At 36.7% G+C, this 20515-nt stretch overlaps 1 protein-coding gene across 3 annotated transcripts; it reads left to right on the top strand.

The window, feature by feature from the left end:
- Window positions 1–9178: 9178 nt before the first annotated feature.
- LOC122311931 (granule-bound starch synthase 1, chloroplastic/amyloplastic-like) lies at window positions 9179–18710 on the top strand. 3 transcript variants are annotated; one of them, XR_006242912.1, is made up of 15 exons: window positions 9179–9522; window positions 10171–10539; window positions 10662–10742; window positions 10864–10962; window positions 11039–11128; window positions 11654–11717; window positions 11810–11910; window positions 12006–12115; window positions 12191–12434; window positions 12525–12701; window positions 12818–13009; window positions 13143–13229; window positions 13506–13634; window positions 13742–13912; window positions 18409–18710. XR_006242912.1 is itself a non-coding variant. In XM_043126719.1 (14 exons), the coding sequence occupies exons 2-14, from the start codon at window positions 10186–10188 to the stop codon at window positions 13856–13858; spliced, it is 1845 nt and encodes a 614-aa protein (XP_042982653.1). In that variant the 5' UTR covers window positions 9180–9522; window positions 10171–10185; the 3' UTR covers window positions 13859–14076. The 3 variants fall into 3 exon arrangements, 1 of the variants encoding a protein (XP_042982653.1); XR_006242911.1 differs by having other exon boundaries at window positions 9180–9522; window positions 18418–18710; XM_043126719.1 differs by lacking the exon at window positions 18409–18710 and having other exon boundaries at window positions 9180–9522; window positions 13742–14076.
- The last annotated feature ends 1805 nt before the right edge of the window (window positions 18711–20515 follow it).

Genomic DNA, 20515 nt, shown 5'->3' with positions numbered 1-20515 from the left:
AGTCTTTCGATCTCTATACTTACCTATGCTGAAATATCCAAGATCTACCCTATGATTCCCTCTTTCGATAGCAAATCACAAGATTAATAATCATCTAATCAATGGCCAGTTAATTAGAAGCATTAAACTCAGAATAAATAAGATAAACAAAGAGAGAATTGCATTAAATTAGCATGGACAAACAAGCATAGTTCGGAAATAGGTTATATCGTTTTCCTAGAATAAAGAAAATTTAGCTCATGCTAGAAATGGAATTCAACATAAACGAATTCACCATAATTGTTCTGAGAAGATGGGAAGAAGAAAATAAACACTGAAAAATCCTCCTTGCAGTCTCAACTCGTCGTCAAAAGCTCAAGGGAACGATTCAACGCTTTTCTCCCGTCCGTGCTCGTGTATGAATCCAACGTACGTGCAATAAATTGGAATTCCGTCTCCAAAACAAATGATTTGAATCCCTCTAGCTATGTTTTTCTCTCCCAAAGAGTGTTCTCCAGTCAAAACTCCCGGCTCTAGAGTGAAAAAATGGCTTTTATATGGTCCCACGGCAGAAAACCTAAAATCTGTCAAAATACGATGTTCGCTCGAGCGGGGTGTCGAGCGCGCGTCGAGCGTTCGACTCTGCCTGATTTCACTCGAGCGTCCTATCGAGCGCACATCGAGCGTTTGACTCTGCCTGATTTCGCTCGAGCGGCCAATGTCTCTGCTCGAGCGATCTTCGTTTTTCAGCAACCCGCTCGAGCTCCCTGTCGAGCGGCAGTCGAGCGTTTGAATCTGCCTGAATTCGCTCGAGCGGCCAAAAGCCTCCGCTCGAGCGAACTTGTAAAATCTGCAATATGAAATTTTGCAAGCCATCAAATATTTCTCTTAATACATTTCCAGAAGTTCAACCCTTTGTTCTCCTCTACCAACGAGATGTGTTCGTTTTTTACGTACTTAGCTTTGAAGAACTATACCCACACTGAGTTTTTTGTCATTAATTTTCAAGCAAACTTCATAAATAGAGAGCTTTGGATTTCCTTAATATTCCGAAGTCCCACCCCACCCTCCGATGTGGGCCTACACAATTCTGACCATGCTAGCCATTTCCTTTTTTATTTTCCTTCTGAGGAGCCCTAGAAAAAAATGCTCATGAGCTGGTTGATCTTACTTATGATTGCTTTTGGCGCCTCTACTTGAAGAAGGGCTTTTGTGGCGAATTTGGAATGGTAATACTACCAAAATCTAGCATGACAAGTGGCTACCACTACCTTCTTTCTTTAAAGTACAAAGTGGGGTTCAAAGACTCAATACTGAAGCAAGGGTGGTAGAGTTTATTGATCCAAACACAAAATCTTGGGATTTGTAGTTGATTAATGAGATTTTCTCTAAAGAAGAGGTAGCAGCCATACAAAAAATTCCACTGAGCCTTTGCAATAGCCCAAATAAACTTATATGGAGATGCACAGCTAATGGGCTTTTCTCTGTGAGAAGTGCCTATAATTTGCAACTGGAAATTCAATAGAGGTCAAAGGGGCAATCATGTAGTTGTTTTGAGAAGAAGGAAATATATGGAAAGTTGTGAAAGTTAGCAGTTCCAAATGCTGGGAAGCTTTTTCTTTGGAAGGCCTACAATGATGGTTTACCAACAAAGAAGAACCTATTCAGAAATAAGATAGTTAATGAGCCAACCTATCCAATCTACTTACAACATGAAGAAAGCATTGAACATGCGATTTGGGAATGTGAATAAGTGAGAGATGTTTAGGGCCAATGTTCTATATAGCAGCAAAAGAGAAGCATCAAGCAACAGACTTTTAGAGAACTAATGCTCAATTTACTGGAGGAATTGAATGAAGAAGTGTTGATGGAGATGGTTGTGGTGCCATGGAGATTATCGGAGAGAAGGAATGAGGTGGTTTTTTGGAAAGAGTTTACTAGTCCCACGTCCCTTTTGAAGCAAACTAATATAAAATTACAAGATTTTAGGTTGTGACGCCCCCAAATCCCCACGCACTGACACGGAAAAATCGAGACGTTCGGATGATGAAAACACAGGTCACTACCCAATCGACGAGTGCCAAGTGTGTGTATAAGCAATAAATGTGCACGAAGAAACACTCAGCGGATATCAAAGTCATATAACTAAGTACCAGAATTTTTCTTATTTAAATACAAAGCTGTTTAAACATACATATTAAAATATTACAAAACACAAATATTATTATTCAAACCAACAACAAGATATTAACTTCAACATTAGAATTCTGACGAAGCCGCATCCCCGGGCTCAACCTCCTCCTCCTCCTCGAACTCTGCATCAAAATCTACGGAACAAAAAATGGTGCCGCAGGTAAGTAAAATCCAAACAACATTAGATAAAAATATATTAACTCAAACAACATGCATGAAAGAAAAGCCAATGCACATGTCCCGTAAAATCATATTTTTCCATGCACTCTAAAAACCCATTTGGCCCAAAAACATATCGCTTAAAACCAAGTCTCGCCATTATCTCAGATAATGGCCCAAACCACCATTTTCCTAGAAAATGGATCAAAAGCCTCAAAACCAAACCTCGCAATTTTCCCAGAAAATGGCCCGCATCCGAAAACCATAAAAACGATCCAATTATGCATGAGCCATGATCTCCCCTAAGGATCATCCGCACACCCTGGCTCTGTGCCACACCGCAGGTAACGACTACGCGTATGATACCTAAACGAGCGATGCCCAGACTCGCGCCCAGCTCGTCCCTAGCCAGGCCATCCTCTAGTCCCCGCCACTCTAGGGACCACAGAGTCAACACGACAGCATTACTATATCGTGCGATCCAGTCGTCGCCCTGCGACAACCCAGGGGATGTGACTCAGTATTATCCACTCCCGAGTGACCAGAGGAGCTCCACCGAAATAATAACCTATCCCGGTTTGGGCTCGTGAGACACACACACACCTGAAATCCATTTACGCCAACAAAACACGATTTTCTCAATTAAAATAAAATGCACGTGCATGCACCATGTAAATGCAATATCAATGCACAAAACAACCAACCAACTATAAATAGCCAAACCAATCAACTCCTTTCTCAATCCATCCGACCCCCGAACTTTTCGGATTCAGTCTGGAAATCAACCAACCAACAACAAATAATTATTGTAAGAACATAATATATTTAAATCTAAAAGTACAGTTTGAAAAATACTTATAGCGCTATACGATATTTTTTGAAAGCTCACGGCGTTGCAAACGGCAGAGGAAAAGCAACATAACAATGTAATTTACACTGTGGCCGTGGGTAATAAATTATCCATTTTTGAACGGGGACAAACCAAGGCACAAAATTGATAGGGAAGGGTCTAGAGATATTTATGAAACTAATAGAAATGAGTTTTGGCCGTGGGTGGTGGTGGAAACGGTGGAGGAAGCGGAAAAAAACCCAAATCGGAGTTGAGCTCGTGGGAGCTACTCCGGCAATGGATCAAGGCCGAAAATGGGTGGGTTAGGTCGGCAAGAGGTAGGGGAAGAAACTGTGAAGAGATGGTGGCCGGAGGTGGTGCGACGGCGCCGAAATCAGTGAAAATTTGCGTGGCTTGGAGGAGCTCATGGTGGCTAACGGTGGCTCGGATGGAGGTAAAACTTGGTGGGGATGTTCACCGGTGAGAGGGGAAGAAAATTGGATGGGTGGTGTAGGCCATGCCGCTGGTGAGCGGCGGTTCTGGGCTGCGAAAGCAACCGGTGATAGAGAGGAAAAACAGGGCTAGTGCGGTGACTTCTAGCCATGCGTGGTGGCTAACGGCTAGTCCGATGGCTTTGAAAATTGGTGGGAATGATCTCTGGTGGGAGGGGAAGAGAATGGTGAGGGTGGTGTACTACACGGCGGCGGTCTGGGCAGTCAAAGGGACCGCGACGGGAAGGCGAAATGGGCTGCTGCGCACGGGGAGAGAGAGAACGGGGAAGAAAAGAAGAAGAAAAAGAAAGAAATGAAAGAAAAGAAGAAAAAGAAAAGGAAAAAGGGAAAAAGAAAAAGAGAAAAGAAAAGAAATGAGGTCCAATCCTCACTCCCGGAAACCAAAAACAGATCTGCCAAAAACAATTTTAAAAACTGTAAAACGACTAAAATAAATTAGACACAACATCAAATAAATTAAAACCAATTTAAAATACAATAATTTAAAATAAATAAATCAATATATTAATTAAATTAAAAACAACTCTTTCAGTGAAAATACACGTAAAAGCGGGTCATCACACAGGTTGCTGCACAACAAGTCCTCAGCTTCTTCACATGCTAATTCAGTTCCTATTGCTCAGTGGAAAACCCCTCCAAATGGTTACTGTAAGATAAATTAGGATGCTACTGTTGATAAGAAGAAGTGCAGGGTTGGCATTGGCATAGTTATCCGAGACTGGGAAGGGCAAGTCAAGGGCACTATAAGAATGAACAAACCTATCTTTCCTGATCCACATCTTGCAGAAGCATATGCTGCTCTTCATTCTGTTCTACTGGGAATTGGTATTGGTTTGAGGAAGATTATCCTTGAGGGTGATGCTCTTAATGTTGTTAAAGAGATTAAGGAAGTAAATGAGCATTGGGGTCAAGTCGGTTTGATAATTTCATATGTGAAAAAGAGTCTTAATAGTTTTGAAAGTTGGGCAGTGAATCAGACCAATAGGTATACTAATTAGGTGGCTCATTGTTTAGCTAAGAAGGCTTTTAACATTGATGATGTAATTATTGAACTTGAGGAAGTCCCAAGCTGTTTTGCTACTCTAACTTGAGTTATTCTTATGAATAAAGATAATGATTTCTTTAAAAAAAAAAAAGAAGGTGATACCCAAGCAAAGAGTATAGACTTTTATGAGACTTTTGCTCTGATACTAGAATCTCATTCAAATCTTACTTGATATAGCTTATCGTGAAGGTTTAAATTATATTAAATGGATGTTAAGGGTGTATTCTTCAATATAGTTCTTGGCAAAGAAGTCTATGTAGGATAGCTTAAGGGATTTTGTAGATCCTATTTACCCTAACCATGTGAATAGGTTAAAGAATGTCATGTTTGATTTGAAACAAGCTCCTAGAGCTTAGTATGAGAGGCTTGCTACTCACCTATTAGTCCATAGTTCTTCACAAGCTGGATTCAATAGAACCTTTTCATTGGAAAGGTTGGGGATGACATCACTTCAACCCATATCTATGTTGATGATGTTGTGTATTGATCTTCCATTAACTTACAAGATCATGACTTTGCAAAGGAACTGAAGAATGGATTTGAAATGAGCATGCATGGTCGGAGAACTAACTTTCTTTTAGGACTTCAGATTAAAAAAATAAATAATAGAATATTTATATCTCAATCAAAATATGCTAAAGACTTAGTTAAGAATCTTGGTTTATATGGCAAGAATCATGAACTCCAATGAGCACAAGTACTATGAAAAATGGTTTGAGCATTCTCTAGACTTGCAATTGACACGCAGTTGAGTGAAAGTAAATGATGTTTTGCCAAACATACGTGGAACATTAGTGTAACACTCCAACCCTTAGGACACTGTCCCCTCGGATTATAAAAGTTAGAGGAACTAAATCCTACTAAACTTAAAATTATTTTACTTAGCACCTGGTATAAATCCATTAGCATGATCGTAAATCCAAGGTATTTTATTAAAAGAACATGCACACAAAATTCACAATAGCACTTATTGAAAATGTCTAAATCATGTGTTGCAATGACTCAATATTGAAAATAAGCAAACAGGCAACTAATTAATAATCCTCAAGCTTTGGTCACTTCCACCTAGGCCGTATATTGTTCTTCACCATCCTCATAATCATCATCATATGGGTTAGGTATGATAAGAAAATAAAGAGTTAAATACTTAGTAAGAACTACATCATATAGTAAACTCAATAACAATCTAGGTTTTCAAAACTTGAGTCAAACATCAAGTAGTCACAATCATCAACATAATAAAATGCATAACAATGAATCTTAAAAAGCATGCATCCCTTAACCTCATATCCTTATTGGTTATCACACACAATTAACCCCCGTGTATTAGGGTTAGCGATCCTTGCGGTATTGGCTTTACCCAGAACTAGTTGGTAAGAACCTAGCTCTCCTCAAGAATGGGCATCAATATGCAATCATTCAACATCACGTGCATTTCATTGATCATAAGGGTTCATATATATAACGGGGTCTACCAACACAGTATGTGTATGTGTATGTATATATATACACACACACACTTGTAAACTTGTACATATCTATATAGTTGCTAGACATTAATCTAATTTTAGTCATTTCCATGTAGTATGAGGTGGACACTACAACCATGACAGAGATACAAACTTTCTTGTGTAGGTTGCCAATCTATGAAAAGCTTAATCTAAGGAAAGTGGGAATCAGGACAAACTCACCAATTGTAAATTGGTGGCGGGGTTGGATGATGTTGACTGGCCTATAAGAGAACATTGGAACAAAATTTGTTCAGTGGCACAACAATTTTTTTCCTATCAATAAGACAAACTATAGAGAGTAAGGGTGTAATTTGGTCGGTCCGGACCGGAAAAACCGATCAGACTAACTCTAGACTAGTCGGTCTCGATCCCATAAATTGTGGATTGAAACCATTCAGTTCGATCTTGGGGTCTATAAATTTTAGACCGGACTGAACCAAACTCCTATATATATTTTTAAAATATTTTTAATAATTTAATATATTATTTTTTATCTTAATTATATAAGTTAATGATGTAATTTTCATTTAATTTATTATCATTGAACATATAAAATTTATTTTTAATGATTTAGTTATATAATCCACATTAATAATTCACTTAATTTTAACTTACTATTTTAAATAATTTTTTTATTAATTTATTTGAAAAAATAATAATAATATTTAGACTAGACTGAACGGACTGATCCAGTCCAGTCGGGAGAAAATGATGGACCAATTTCAGTCCATCACCTGGACTGAACCGACCAATTTACACCCCTAATAGAGAGGTCAATCAAGCTGCAGCATGGCAAAGTAGGGTATAATTATAGGCCTAATAAAAGAATTTTCTACTATTCAAAGGAGATTAGTATCTTGAGAATTGATAAAATAGGGTTGCCCGTGATGCATTGTAAATGAGTTACTTTATATTGAATTGCTATTAGAGGACTAAAAAAGAAAGAAAAAAAGGGGTTGTTAGGACCTCAAAATCAATAACTAAATGCATGAAACACAATAATCAGCATTGAAGGAGCTAAACATTTTCTAGGTCATTAAACTGTGTCCATGCTTCACAATTTTTTAAGTGCTTTTTGCATATGCATTTTCTCATTTCATATTATATACGACAAAGATTAGGGAAAAAAAAAATGACAACAAAAGAAACATGGGAGAGAACATGCTTGTAGGAAAATACTCCTTTAGTGAGAGAAACTCTCCCTTCTCTCTAGGAAAAAAGCTCATGAAAACATTAGAGGGAAGAGGGAGCCTCAGCTCCTCCCTCCCTCCACTCTCTCCTTTCCAGTTGTTCTAGGATGATTTTTTCAAGATTTTTGTGTTTTCAATTTGTTAATAAAAGTTGTGGCCGTGACCCTAATGGGATGAATGGCCATTACCAAGCCTAGTTCCCGAGTCCTTAACCTCTACTTATCACGCAGTTGGGCGGGGAGAAGCTTATACGACGGCGGTGGAGGATATCAGGTGCGTACGGCAATGGTTGGTTTGAGAACCCATGACCCAGTCCAATGTCCCTAACCGGTTGTTTTTGGGTGGTTTACACGATGGGAAGGCGCTAGCTTCCAAACTTATAAAATGAAGACATGCATGCTTAAGAGGTGCATGTGGGGATGAGCATGGTTTGGGGTTAGTTGTTGAAAGATTGGTCTGCTGAGGGGAAGGTTTTGGAGGATCTACAACAGAAGCGAGGTTAGTGTAGCTTGCTCTTGGAGGCGAAGATATGCGTGAGAAGTTTGGGATGCATTCTGGCGAGCTCTAAGGACTCTGTTTCATCCATGGAAAACAGAGGAGGTTTCAATTGCATGCCAATGTGCATGGGGGGATAAGGTGCCTTTTCTGGGGTGGAGCCCGGCCGTAGCTCATGGAGGTTTCTTCATGGATGGTGGTCGGAGAAGGGGATCAGCGGCAGTGGTTTCTTTGTTTATAGTCAGGTTATAATCTGTTTTTACAGACAGTTTTTAGTCTGTTTAGTCTTTTCAGATGGCTCGGTTTTTAGTCTTTTCTGTTTAGTCTCGTTCTCTTGTCCGGTTTTTAGTCTTTCCTTTTGGTTTTCGTCTAGTCTGTTTTAAGGGTTAAGGAAGCGGTGAGGCCTTCCGTTGGGTTTGTTTAGTCTCAATTTTTATGTTTTCCTAGTGCTTATTTAGTCTGTAAAAGGGCTTGGCAATCGGCGTGGACAGCATAGTTTTTCCTGTTAGAGTGTATCAAGTTGTTTTTACATTTTGCTTTGTTTGTTAGGGTTAAAATAAAAAATTTGAAATAGGAAATTCCTTTTCCTCTTGAAGGATAAGGGTAGTTTAGTCTCTATCATTTTTTAGAGGATGAGGGTGAAAAATCCCCCTCCTCTTTTGGAGGGTGAGGGTGATATGAGTTGTTTTTTCTCGTAGACAAGTCGAGATGGATATTTCTGTTTTTATAGAGTCTCGCATCTCAGAAGGGCTGTGTCATTAGATAGTTCTTTTCAAGTTTTTAGACAATGTCCGACACAATGAAAGTTGTGTGCGGAGGAGCGTATAACGGATGAGTAGTTGACTTGTAATCAGGATTTATATCTGAATTTATTGGTCACAACTGTAATTTCTTTCATTCATGAATTGAATTGAAGCCTATTTTAAAATAAATAAATAAAATAAAATAAAAATAAAAAAATAAAAAAAAAAACCACGGGAGAATCAAATCCTAGGACAGTGCTGTGGGTGGTGGGTTCCATCACAGATATGATAAATGAAGATAACCACAAGAATTTTTACAATTTCTCCGGCCATGACAACCACAAGAAATCCACGTGCTATTTTTAATTCAGATATCTGTGAATCTGATCAAGGCCAGGAAATCCGACGACACAATGCAAGAGACCTAATGAAAAAATCTTTAAAAATCTGAATGGAATTATGACTCATGAGACAGATGATGAAAAAAAAGGCTTCCGAATACCATATACTTCTTTCATTCCATACGGTAAAACTTGCATTAATATCTTCAGTAGCAAATTCATTTTCAGTACCAGGACAAAAGCAAATGAGTTCTGTGGGACTCTAGTCTAAAGAATATCTAATGCTTGGAGCATTTCTATGTATTCTTCAACAGCTGGTTTCGTGGCTCTCACTTATTGTGACTTTTAAGCCGTGAACAGATACTGTGGTGGGGCTGAGACGCAAGACGGCTCAGCCATTGTGCTGTGGCCAGGTGGAATGAATAATACTGGCTTCAACGGCTACAAATGGCAGCTCTCTTGGTTATCTTCGTGATTCATTCTCAGTACCCGTTCATTGAAGCTGCTGAACTCCAATAAGTCACCGTAAGTAGAAATTTCTCTGTTTGCTTTGTTGATTGGTTGGTATGTGGCTTCCTGTCTTTTCCTGCTCTAACAAGGTTCTTCAGCATTTTGTTTCTTCCCATTTCATATTGTAATATTTTCTTGGTTTTCCAATTGATTACCAGTTACCCAAGTTTAGAAAAGAATCGAACGCCTGAGTTTTGACATTTTCAACAATTAAGAAGCCATAAAACAGAATCTTAACTGACAGGCCAACTTTCTGTGATTCTTCTTCAATGGCAAACTGTTGGTGTTCACTAAAATCTTACAATATTGAGAGATTTTGAGCCTTCAAACTAAATTAAAGTAGCCGATTACAGTCTAGGACAAGTAACTTGCTGAAGTTGGTTCAATGATTTCAATCATCATACCCGGTTATGGATCGAAAAAAGCTTCTTCCGTAATATAATTTCGATGAAGCATCAATGCACAGAGAGCTGAGTATAATCCCTGCCCTTAATCTATGAGTATTAATGGACAAGGTGTGGTGAAGAAACGCTTCAGCTTTTCAGCAAGTGAATTTTCCAAGCTTCTTTCGTAGTTATAACATGCATCTAGTGAGTCTAAAATCTATGAGCATCAATTAGTTATATATTACTGTTGTCATTTTCTGATATCATTCGTTAACAGAACAAAATATCAACAATGGCAACTGTGGCTGCTTCAAACATGGCATCAGCGAGTTCACTTGTCAACTGTGGAGTCACTTCTGGATCAGAGTTGAAAGCACCACTGATGAAATTTCGATTGATGAAGCATACTGTGACTCACAATGGGTTAAGATCATTGAACAGAGTGGATGAGCTGCGAATCAGAACCATGGCAAAAGTAACCACCGGGCAAGCAAGGAGTAAAACATTCAAGACTGGGAATGAGAGGACTTCAGAAATCGTTTGTAGTAGTGGGATGAATTTGATCTTTGTAGGAACAGAAGTAGGTCCCTGGAGCAAAACTGGTGGACTTGGAGATGTTCTTGGAGGTCTGCCACCAGCAATGGCGGTCAGTTTTTTGGGCATTCTCTTTTTAGCTCATTCTTTCTTTGTAGGATCAATGGATTGCATGATTTGTTAAGTGTCATGCATCCATGAGGTTGTAACTCATTAGACACAATCCTTTTCCAGGCCAATGGACATCGTGTCATGACTGTGTCTCCACGTTATGACCAGTACAAAGATGCATGGGACACAGAGGTGACAGTAGAGGTATTTATTCTTATATTCCAGTCTACATGCAGACTTTAGATTTCATTTCTTAATTCAAAGATATTCACTCTAATAAGAGCAATTTCTATGTCTAAAAGATTAAATACCATTTGAAATGTAGCTTCAAGTAGGAGATGGGAAAGAAACGGTTCGTTTCTTTCATTCCTACAAAAGAGGAGTTGATCGCATTTTCGTGGATCACCCAGCGTTTCTTGAAAAGGTTTGCAGATCAGATTTTTTGATGTGTCAGATTTGTAGAGAGTCAACCTAACATAGGCGGATGACTGGAATTTAAGGTATGGGGAAAAACCCGATCCAAAATTTATGGGCCTATGGCTGGAGAGGATTACCTGGACAACCAACTTCGATTCAGCTTATTATGCCAGGTTCATAATCTCCCCATCCTTCTAGTTGCATATGCTATTCTGATCTTTGCAGTGCTTCACAGAAAATGATGGCTGGATACAGCATGGTTGGTAGTGCAATCAGTTTCCACCATAATGTTTAATCATGCCCAGGGAATGTCAATTAACCAGAGTAGTTAAGAGTAAAACTTCTTTGGAGTTGTAAAAAGGTAAAATGAAGAAATATTGTAATCTCAACATTGAATATTTAAGATAATATAGTCATATCTTACTTGTTTTCTGAGAATATTTGGTCGTTCTGAGGACAATGAGGTTGTCTGCAGCAGAGGTTGCACCAATAGATTATTGTATTTATAGAACTGTGGACAATGATATGTCCTATAATTCTAATGTATGAAGCAATGAGTACCTCTCTTAGTTTAAAAAATCTTTAATAAATGGGTTACTTATCCTTTATTAGATTTGTCATGTTTATTTGTATCCAAACGTAATAACTGTATACTCTCTGGTTATTGTTCCCAAATTTATGACCTTTTTGGCTTTTAGGCAGCTCTAGAAGCACCGAGGGCTCTTAGTCTTAACAGCAGCAAATATTTCTCCGGACCATATGGTACAGGCAGTCAATTTGTGATTCTTTGTATCTGAACTCCTGCCATTATTTAAATTTTGGGAGATTTTATCATCCGACACTCGTTCATGCAGGTGAAGATGTTGTGTTTATTGCCAATGACTGGCACACTGCCCTGCTCCCTTGCTACCTGAAAACTATATACAAACCCAAAGGCATATATAAGAGTGCCAGAGTAAATACCTTGTCCTTCTCAAATTGTCTGTGTAAGAATTCTGGTTAACCCACCATTTACTCAAAATGTGGAGTTGTGCTTTATGACATTTCCAGGTTGTCTTTTGCATTCACAACATTGCCTACCAAGGGAGATTTGCCTACAATGATTTCTCACTTCTCAATCTCCCAGATGAATTGAAAAGCTCATTTGATTTTTTTGATGGGTATGATTTTGGTCTGCTCCATCTAACGTAAAATTGTATGATGAATTTCCATATGACAGATAATGGTTTTTGCAGATACGAAAAACCCACAAAGGGAAGGAAAATTAACTGGATGAAAGCTGGAATTTTAGAATCAGACAGGGTTTTAACTGTTAGCCCATACTATGCCAAAGAACTTGTTTCTGGTGTAGAAAAAGGAGTGGAATTGGATAAAATCCTTCGCAAAACTGGCATAACAGGAATTGTGAATGGCATGGATGTCCAGGAATGGAATCCATCAACTGACAAATATATTGGAGTCAAATATGATGCTTCAACTGTAAGAACCTTCTTACTAAATAATTACTATGTTCTTATCCATCATTGCCTGCTTCATTTGCCAATACTTAATGGAATTTGGCATTCACAGGTGTTGAATGCAAAGCCACTGTTGAAGGAAGCCCTCCAAGCAGAAGTTGGATTGCCAGTGGATAGAAACATCCCTGTCATAGGCTTCATTGGAAGACTTGAAGAGCAGAAAGGTTCAGATATTCTTGTGGCAGCAATTCCTCAGTTCATCAAAGAGAATGTTCAAATTATAGTCCTTGTAAGTATAAATAGATCAAGATCCCCCAGGTGAAGAGAATCTCTTCCGTACTAAGTAGACCATACTGTCAAAATCTCAAATTTACTGCTAGCTGCTTCCTTTCTTATTCCTTTTAGGGAACAGGCAAAAAACCGATGGAGAAGCAGCTTGAACAGCTGGAGATACTATACCCAGAAAAGGCCCGAGGAGTGGCGAAATTCAATGTTCCCCTGGCCCATATGATAATAGCCGGTGCTGATTTTATGATGATTCCTAGCAGATTTGAGCCATGTGGTCTCATTCAATTGCACGCCATGCGTTACGGAACCGTATCATGCCAACCCAAAGTTTCTCCTCCTTTCAGTTTGCAACCATAGTGCTGCTATATGTTTCTGCATCACAGTCTAGCATTTCTTATTTTATTCCTCCACCCTGCTATGCAATCACGTTCTTCTTCTGCAGTTATCTATTGTCGCATCAACTGGTGGATTGGTTGATACTGTTAAAGAAGGTTTCACAGGATTTCAGATGGGAAGCTTCAATGTGGAAGTAAGAACTAGTTATATAATCCATTAGCAGGCTTCTAAACCGCAACTTCTAACATTTTCTGTTCAGTTGGGTGCCACTTCATTCTAAATCGTATTATTCACAGTCACACTTACCGATGTGTCACATTTTAAGTAATTTTATATGTCAATCACTTAAATGGCAGCCACTTAAAATGCGTCATATATCAAGTGTGACTGAATATGACAATTTAGAATGAAAAACAACATTCTAGTGACTTGAACAAGAATTCTAATCTGTGATGGCATGATCTTCTAGTGTGAGGTAGTGGATCCTGCTGATGTGACTGCAGTGGCTACAACTGTGAAAAGAGCCCTCGCAATCTATGGAACTACAGCTTTCGCAGAGATGATAAAGAATTGCATGGCTCAAGAACTCTCTTGGAAGGTGGCTCAAGAATTTCTTTCTTTCTTCACTGTTGATTCAAGTTGCAAGCATGATTTATATACACAGTTTCTTAATCTTGTAAATTTCGTTGGCATTGATTGGCGCAGGGACCTGCAAAGAAGTGGGAGGAGATGCTGCTGAGTTTGGGGGTGGCTGGAAGTGAACCAGGAGTCGGAGGGGAGGAAATAGCTCCACTTGCCAAGGAAAACGTTGCATCTCCTTGAGAGCAATCGAATTTCCCAACATTGTCTCTGCTAGTAAAACCCCACTACACAGCAGTAAGCATTCCAAAAGCTCACACAAGATCTTTCTATTGGTTTTTCTAATGAAGCTGTCTTATTTATTCTTTATTCTCACCAAAAGTTGTTTTGTTGAGTACAATAAGTAATGGTAGGAGGCAACGTTGACCCAACTATATGAAACTAACAAATCTTATGCATAATCTCACGGATTTCATAGCGAAAGCCCAAAACAAATCCCTGTAAACTGGAGAGTATACATTTTCCACTCTACTATCTGTCCATCGAGAATAAACATATCTTGTTATAATCAGACATCCTATTAATATCTTCACATTTGGTTAGAGATGGTTTTCATTCATCTAATCACACTGCCTTATCCAGAAGTCTGAGCGCAAGGGACAATAAAAAAAAAAAATAGAGTTACTATGTTTCATCCCCACAATAAATACCGAAGCCAGCTAAAATTTGCAGGGCATACGGTATTTATGATGAGAAAAACTACACGAACGACCCACAAATCAAATCATAATTCTCCTAAAACCAGAGGCTATTGATGCTGTGAAGAACAGATAAATCAACGCCAACCAGAACAACTCCGAGCGGAGGGTTAGATTAGTAGAAAGAACGATTTTACCTACCGGGAAGAAGAATAGCCTGCTCTCTAGACTACTGCTCCCGTTGACTAAGGTTGGGCAGAAAGAGCCGGAGAAGCATACGACTTTAACATAAATTAAAATTCCACAACGCATACACAAAGAAGGATGGGTAATGAAAAAAGTACAACTCACTGGCAACGTACTCTACAGGCCCCCAATATGCCTTTCCTAGCTTTATAACACATTCATACAGCGAAATCCATTATTGAGCTAAACAAGAATCAAACAACCAACTTCAAAGCGTTTTAGGCAACAGGCCTCCAAGGGCCAAGACACCATACAACAAACATCACAACAACAAGAAACTCATGACTAGTGTACTAAACCTCAACACTTTGTTCAAAAACATGTTTTATTTATTTCAAGGCACTTCGAGGTTAAATTTCGATAAATAAATTGCGCAATTAGTTTAGTGTATATGTTTAAGATTTTACAGTGCAAAGTTTATTTTAACTTTTCTCTAAGTGAATAGTAACCTCAATAGTAGCTCCAAATGCAGTGTTTTCAAAATCACAGTGTGGAATGTCCAAATTAGGTTAGAAAAATTTTATTTGAACACTTGGAAAAATCTTAGTTATACTTAGTGAATAGTATTGGACACTTGGCACCAAGATGAACGATGAGTTGAAATTTGTGAAAGAAATCAAGGTATGAGATCATGCCACCTAAGCAAAACTCTATTCCATCCAATCATCCAAATTGTGCCAAATCAAAAAAAGTTTCAACCCTAGTGAAACCCTAAATGGTTAGAATCCAATTAGAATCTCAAAAACTTGGTAGAAACCAAAACCCTAAACGGTTTCCCCAAACCCTAAAGTTGGCCACCATACCCTATTTGATCTGTTTTCTAGCATTGGATTTAATCACTTGATTAAATCATTTTCACATGATATTAATTCCTCAAATTAATGTTATTCAACCATTTAAACATTGAAAGTTTGATTAAGTCAAGAAAAATTAGATTTCGGCTTGATAACATCTCAAACCCTCTTTAAACCTCAAATGAAGCCCACTTGTTTAGAATCCACGAATTTTGGCCACTTTGACAAAACTTATTGAAAAAGTCTCCCCCCACCCATGGCAACCATTTCACCAAATAGTCTCTTGATGTGAGAGGAAAATCCACCTCACCAGCTCCTTTCTATACGGCAACAACAGCAACCCATTCCCACTCACTAATTGTACCTTTTTGTAACCTAATCACTACCCATCAAGGTGTCACTCAAGCTCATACTTCACTTTTTAGAAATGCATTAGGTGTGCAAGTCATCATTTCACTCACTTCACCCATTTTTATTTCTATTCTTGGAGAGAATACTTAGAAGCTCACGGGCAATTTTGTGAGCCATTTTTTAAACTCTTGGAAGTATTATATAATCATTATTCCTTCATGAAAGTTGTTCGTATTTGAGTCTAATTTCCATGGTCATTGGATTAGTCAAAAGTTGTTTCAACTTGTTTCAACCATTGAAAGGTCAATCTAGATGATAGTCTGGATAGTGTATTATATTTTGGAGTTTTTGACCAAACTAATAGACAGATCTTGGTCCAAAAGTTTCATGGAGTATTATCAACATGTTTATATGAATTTTTTGGAAATTAGTTTTATGATTAAAGTTTTTGATAAAATATTTTCCTACATCTAGAAACTTAGAGCTGGAAGGAAAAAAAAAAAAAATTCTGTTAGTTTGGATCTTTTTTGGTCTATGCTTACTCCAATGGCTTTGATAAATTTATTTGATAATACTACCCAATTTATCTACTTGTTAGGATGTTATTTTGAAAATTTTTTGTATTAGTTTCAAAGATATGAATTTTTATGTAAGAGAATACTCGATTGGGTCAAAAGTTTGATGATTTTAGCTAGATCCATGTTTTGGTTTATTTTTAGCTATGTGATTTTAAGTTTAATATTTGGATATAATTTAGGATACATTTTTAAACCATATAATATTTTGGTTTGAATATCTCATCATGGTATGTCTCAAATCAAGTGTTTAATCAAAGTAAGGTTGAGAAAAAAAATATGTTTTTGATTAAGTGTTGGAGCCGAGTACTTCAAGTTAGATTTTGTGATTTTTGATGACTTTTATGTATTGATTCAAAGCATGTTAGTTCTTATGAATATGTTAAAGGAACTTTTTGGAGTTTTGGAGTTCTTAGAGATGTTTTGAAATAAGTCAAACCATGAGATTCAAAGGTTTGTAATTTAGTTAAAAAGTTTGGATCTTTTTATTAAAAAGTTTTGTCTTTTGAAAAGTATATTTTTGTTGGATGTTTTAAGCAATTTTTTAAGCTTAAGATAGGAGGATCTTTATTGCAATATTTTCGTTTGAACATAAGTTTTGAAGTTGGAAGAAATTATAACAAAAATCAATAGATATGGCCTTTGAAGTTTTGGCCCTATGATGTTTTTTGTAGTTGTGTTTGGTTTTAATTTTTTCTAAATTGATATTTGAGTTTAGGACAAATTTTATATCATGAATGTAAATTTTGGTATTTTTGGAGTTAATTTTTTTTTAAGTTAGCATTTTTTATATTTATAACTGCTAGCAATAAAGTTTCTAACATTTAGAACTCCTACTTACAATTTCTCACATTTTGTACTTTGCCTCGTAAAATCTGACGATCACTGTAAGTTAACTCTTAACATACTATCAAATTACTATGTATGTGTGATGGATAAGGGAAATATAGTTTATGTATGTATGTTATCATATATGTCATATTATGCCATATCACTTTATGATTATCTGTTACACATAATACTCTGTCATGAAATACTTATCTATTATACAATCTAGACTGTCATGTAATACTATCTGTTAAATATATGTCATGTCATGTAATATTTTGTATTAAATAATATGCCATATTATGAAATGTCGTCTGTTACATGTTATGTCATTTATGAAATATTTTCTATCTCATAGTACGTCATGTCTTTCTTCTCACGTTCATGTCATGCCGTGTTATGTTAAAGCTTTTGTCCTTTCATTTCATGTTATATTTTTTCTCTAGTATAGTTTGTGTATCTCAAGAATAGCCTTTCAAGTCATGTCAAGTCTGTTTATATCTATCATGACTCTAAGTATTAGGATGAGGTAATATCCTAATAGAACTCCTTTGTTCACGTTGGAGTGTTTAAAATAGTGTAAACTTTCTTCAGTTGACAGGGTAGAGATCAACTATGTGTGAATGAGACCTAATTAACTGGTCACCAAAGTGCAGTAGACACTAACGTCGATTGTGTCGCCCACATTTCAATTTCATGTTATACGTACTTGTGTGGGTGCAAATACTTGACACAGAATACATACAGTACGTGTATTCACATCAGGTGTAGATACATGTGAATTGGCACGTACAATACATGTGTTCACAGCAAGTGCAAATACTTATGAACTTGCATGTATATTAACGCATTCACAACTGGTGCAGATACTTGTATTGTGATACGGTAATATACAGGGACACAAGCTCAAAGAGATCCGTGTAGCACTCATATGGTCACTTTTATTTATGATGTTTATTGAACAAGGTTTTAAGTTCATGTATTTCATGTTTACGTTCATGCTATATGTTCAATTTCACGTTTAGTCATGTTTCAAGTTCATGTTTAGTCATGTTTCAAGTTTGCATTTTGTCCATGTTTCAATTCAAGTTCATGTTATTCAGATCAAGTTCATGTCATGTTAAGTTTCAAGTACAGATCATATTTCAGTTCAAGTCATGTCAATTTATGTCATGTTACACATTTAGTTATTTTATGCTTACTTGTGACTTTGATTATGTATGCATAGCAGTAGCATTCATGTCTTTACTGCCATGCATGCATCATTAACTTATGTGAAAATTCTCTGTTAACTTGTTAAGATGTGTCAGGACCAAGAGAATGAGTGGAGCCTAGCAGATTAGAGGAGGTTGATTAGGAGGCGCTGATGTGACGCAGAGCTTATGGCTTCCTTAGATTTTTTGACAAAATTAGGCATCATTGGTCGAGTTACACGAGTTACTCAGCGAATTAGCCCAGTAATTGTATTTTGGTAATGTAATTATGGAGCTCGTTCTCCCATGCTTTAGAGATTACAGTCTTCTGAGACCTGTACTATAGTTATAGATATTTTTTTAGTATGTATGGATCATGTTTGAAGTATTTGTGATATCTTTAGTTTGGTGCATAGTATTGCTAAAAAAAATTATCTACTAAAAATATTGCATAATACCATATATATGTTAGGAACATTGTATTTTAATCTGTCATGAACAAACGAGTGTAGATAACCTTATGTTGCATATCCCAACACTTCAAATGTGCGTCTGATCTCAAGCGGAATCTTGGGACGTTACAATGTGATATATGAGCAATACGTCTCTAGGTTATAAACCCACATGTCCTTAGGAAATGCATCAAATATTAGGTTTAAAAATTTAATCTACATTGGGCTTGAATTTCTTGAAGTATAAGAGATAGTACATGGTTGTGGTACCTATACTTGTGTGTTTTAGAAAGTGACACATGACTCGTGGTAGGATATCTCAAAACCCTAATGTAGATATCAATCAAGAGAATTAGAATCCCTCGATACATGGAGGATTAGATGAAACTATACGTCTATTGACTGATATGCTTAGAAATCAATAACGACAACAAGTGCATGTACCCAAATCGGAAGTTAGGGGTTATCCGTATGAGAAGTTCTTGATCCACTGTTACCTAAATTTTTTTGGTAATGAAGGACCACTAAAAGCCAAGAAGTGTATTATTGATCTTGAAAAGACATACCAAATTTTTGGATGCACTAAAGACCAGAAGGTACTGTATATTGGGTATCTGTTGTAAGGAGAAGCAAAAATATGGTGGGATCACGAAGGCAGCTTCTAGTTAGGGAACTAGGAAGTCTTGTTGCACTGATGATTACGCTCAAAGAATAACGTGATAGTTGTAGCACAGTTTTAGAGTGTCGATTCCACAGGGAGACAAATTAAAAGAATAGCAGAAGGAACAAAGAAACTAAAAAAAATATTAAATGATTAATATAGAACAAAAATTAATTTTAAATGCAAATTAAAGTGAAACAAAGTTACTAACGGAAGAAGTACTCAAATTTGACGAATAGTAGAGTGTCGGGAATCCCTTGTACAAATCTGTTATTCTAGTTATTCTTAATTTATTGAATAACTCCATTGGGAACTCAATTCTCAAAATTCACAATCGGAAGGTATAGATTTTATGAACCAAAATTAAAGCAAATGTAACCCTTTGAAAAATCATTCACCACTTTTAAAATACGTAAATTATTATTTTCGTTGAGAAAATCCAACGACGATAATATATTCAAAAAGCGATATTGCAGCAAAAAACTAAATCAATATAGATAAATAATTGATCCAAACATAATTAAATAACTAATTCATTGAATAAAAAAAAAGTATGACTGAATTTATAAACAGAATAAATTCTATAATTATTCAGAAAAGAAAACATCAACAATGAATTGAGAATGATAAAACAAAAGATTTTTAGTAATTGAAAATCAAATATATGAATTAAAAATAAATTAAAAATATAATCTAATGTGTAAGTTCATCCTAGTCTTACTTGAGAATTTAGTTATCCATAAATAAAATGGACAACAAAAATCTCCAGAGTAAAATTAAGCGAACGGCAGTCATGGAAGTGATTTTCTAATCACTCATCTCTTCAAATCTGCCTCTTGTGGCTCTTACCCCTTCTCTATTTCGTGCTAATGATATGCTTATATAGGGTAGGAAAGAAACCCTAATATCTTCATAATTCCTGTATAAAAAAAATCGCCTAAATTTTAGAACTAATCTTGGCACCACTTAAGCGCTTCAGGAGTTTGAATTTGGAAATTCTTATTAAAGATAAATTTATAGCCCCTTACGATAGCTTTCTAATTCATCAAGAATCACATCAAGCTTATATGTGAGTAGAAAGTTATAGTCAAAATACTAAAGT

The sequence above is a fragment of the Carya illinoinensis genome, chromosome 1, assembly GCF_018687715.1.
Source record: "Carya illinoinensis cultivar Pawnee chromosome 1, C.illinoinensisPawnee_v1, whole genome shotgun sequence".
In the NCBI taxonomy this organism is placed as follows: Eukaryota; Viridiplantae; Streptophyta; class Magnoliopsida; order Fagales; family Juglandaceae; genus Carya; species Carya illinoinensis.
Note: the sequence above shows the minus strand (reverse complement) of the source record. Positions and strands in the feature narration are given on the sequence as shown.

Excerpts from the sequence above, each read along its gene's own strand:
- LOC122311931 (XM_043126719.1), top strand. The coding sequence starts at position 10,186 with ATGGCAACTGTGGCTGCTTCAAACATGGCATCAGCGAGTTCACTTGTC. Across the intron at positions 10,963-11,038 it reads ACCCAGCGTTTCTTGAAAAG|GTATGGGGAAAAACCCGATC; the intron begins GTTTGCAGATCA and ends CTGGAATTTAAG. Across the intron at positions 11,129-11,653 it reads GATTCAGCTTATTATGCCAG|GCAGCTCTAGAAGCACCGAG; the intron begins GTTCATAATCTC and ends TTTGGCTTTTAG.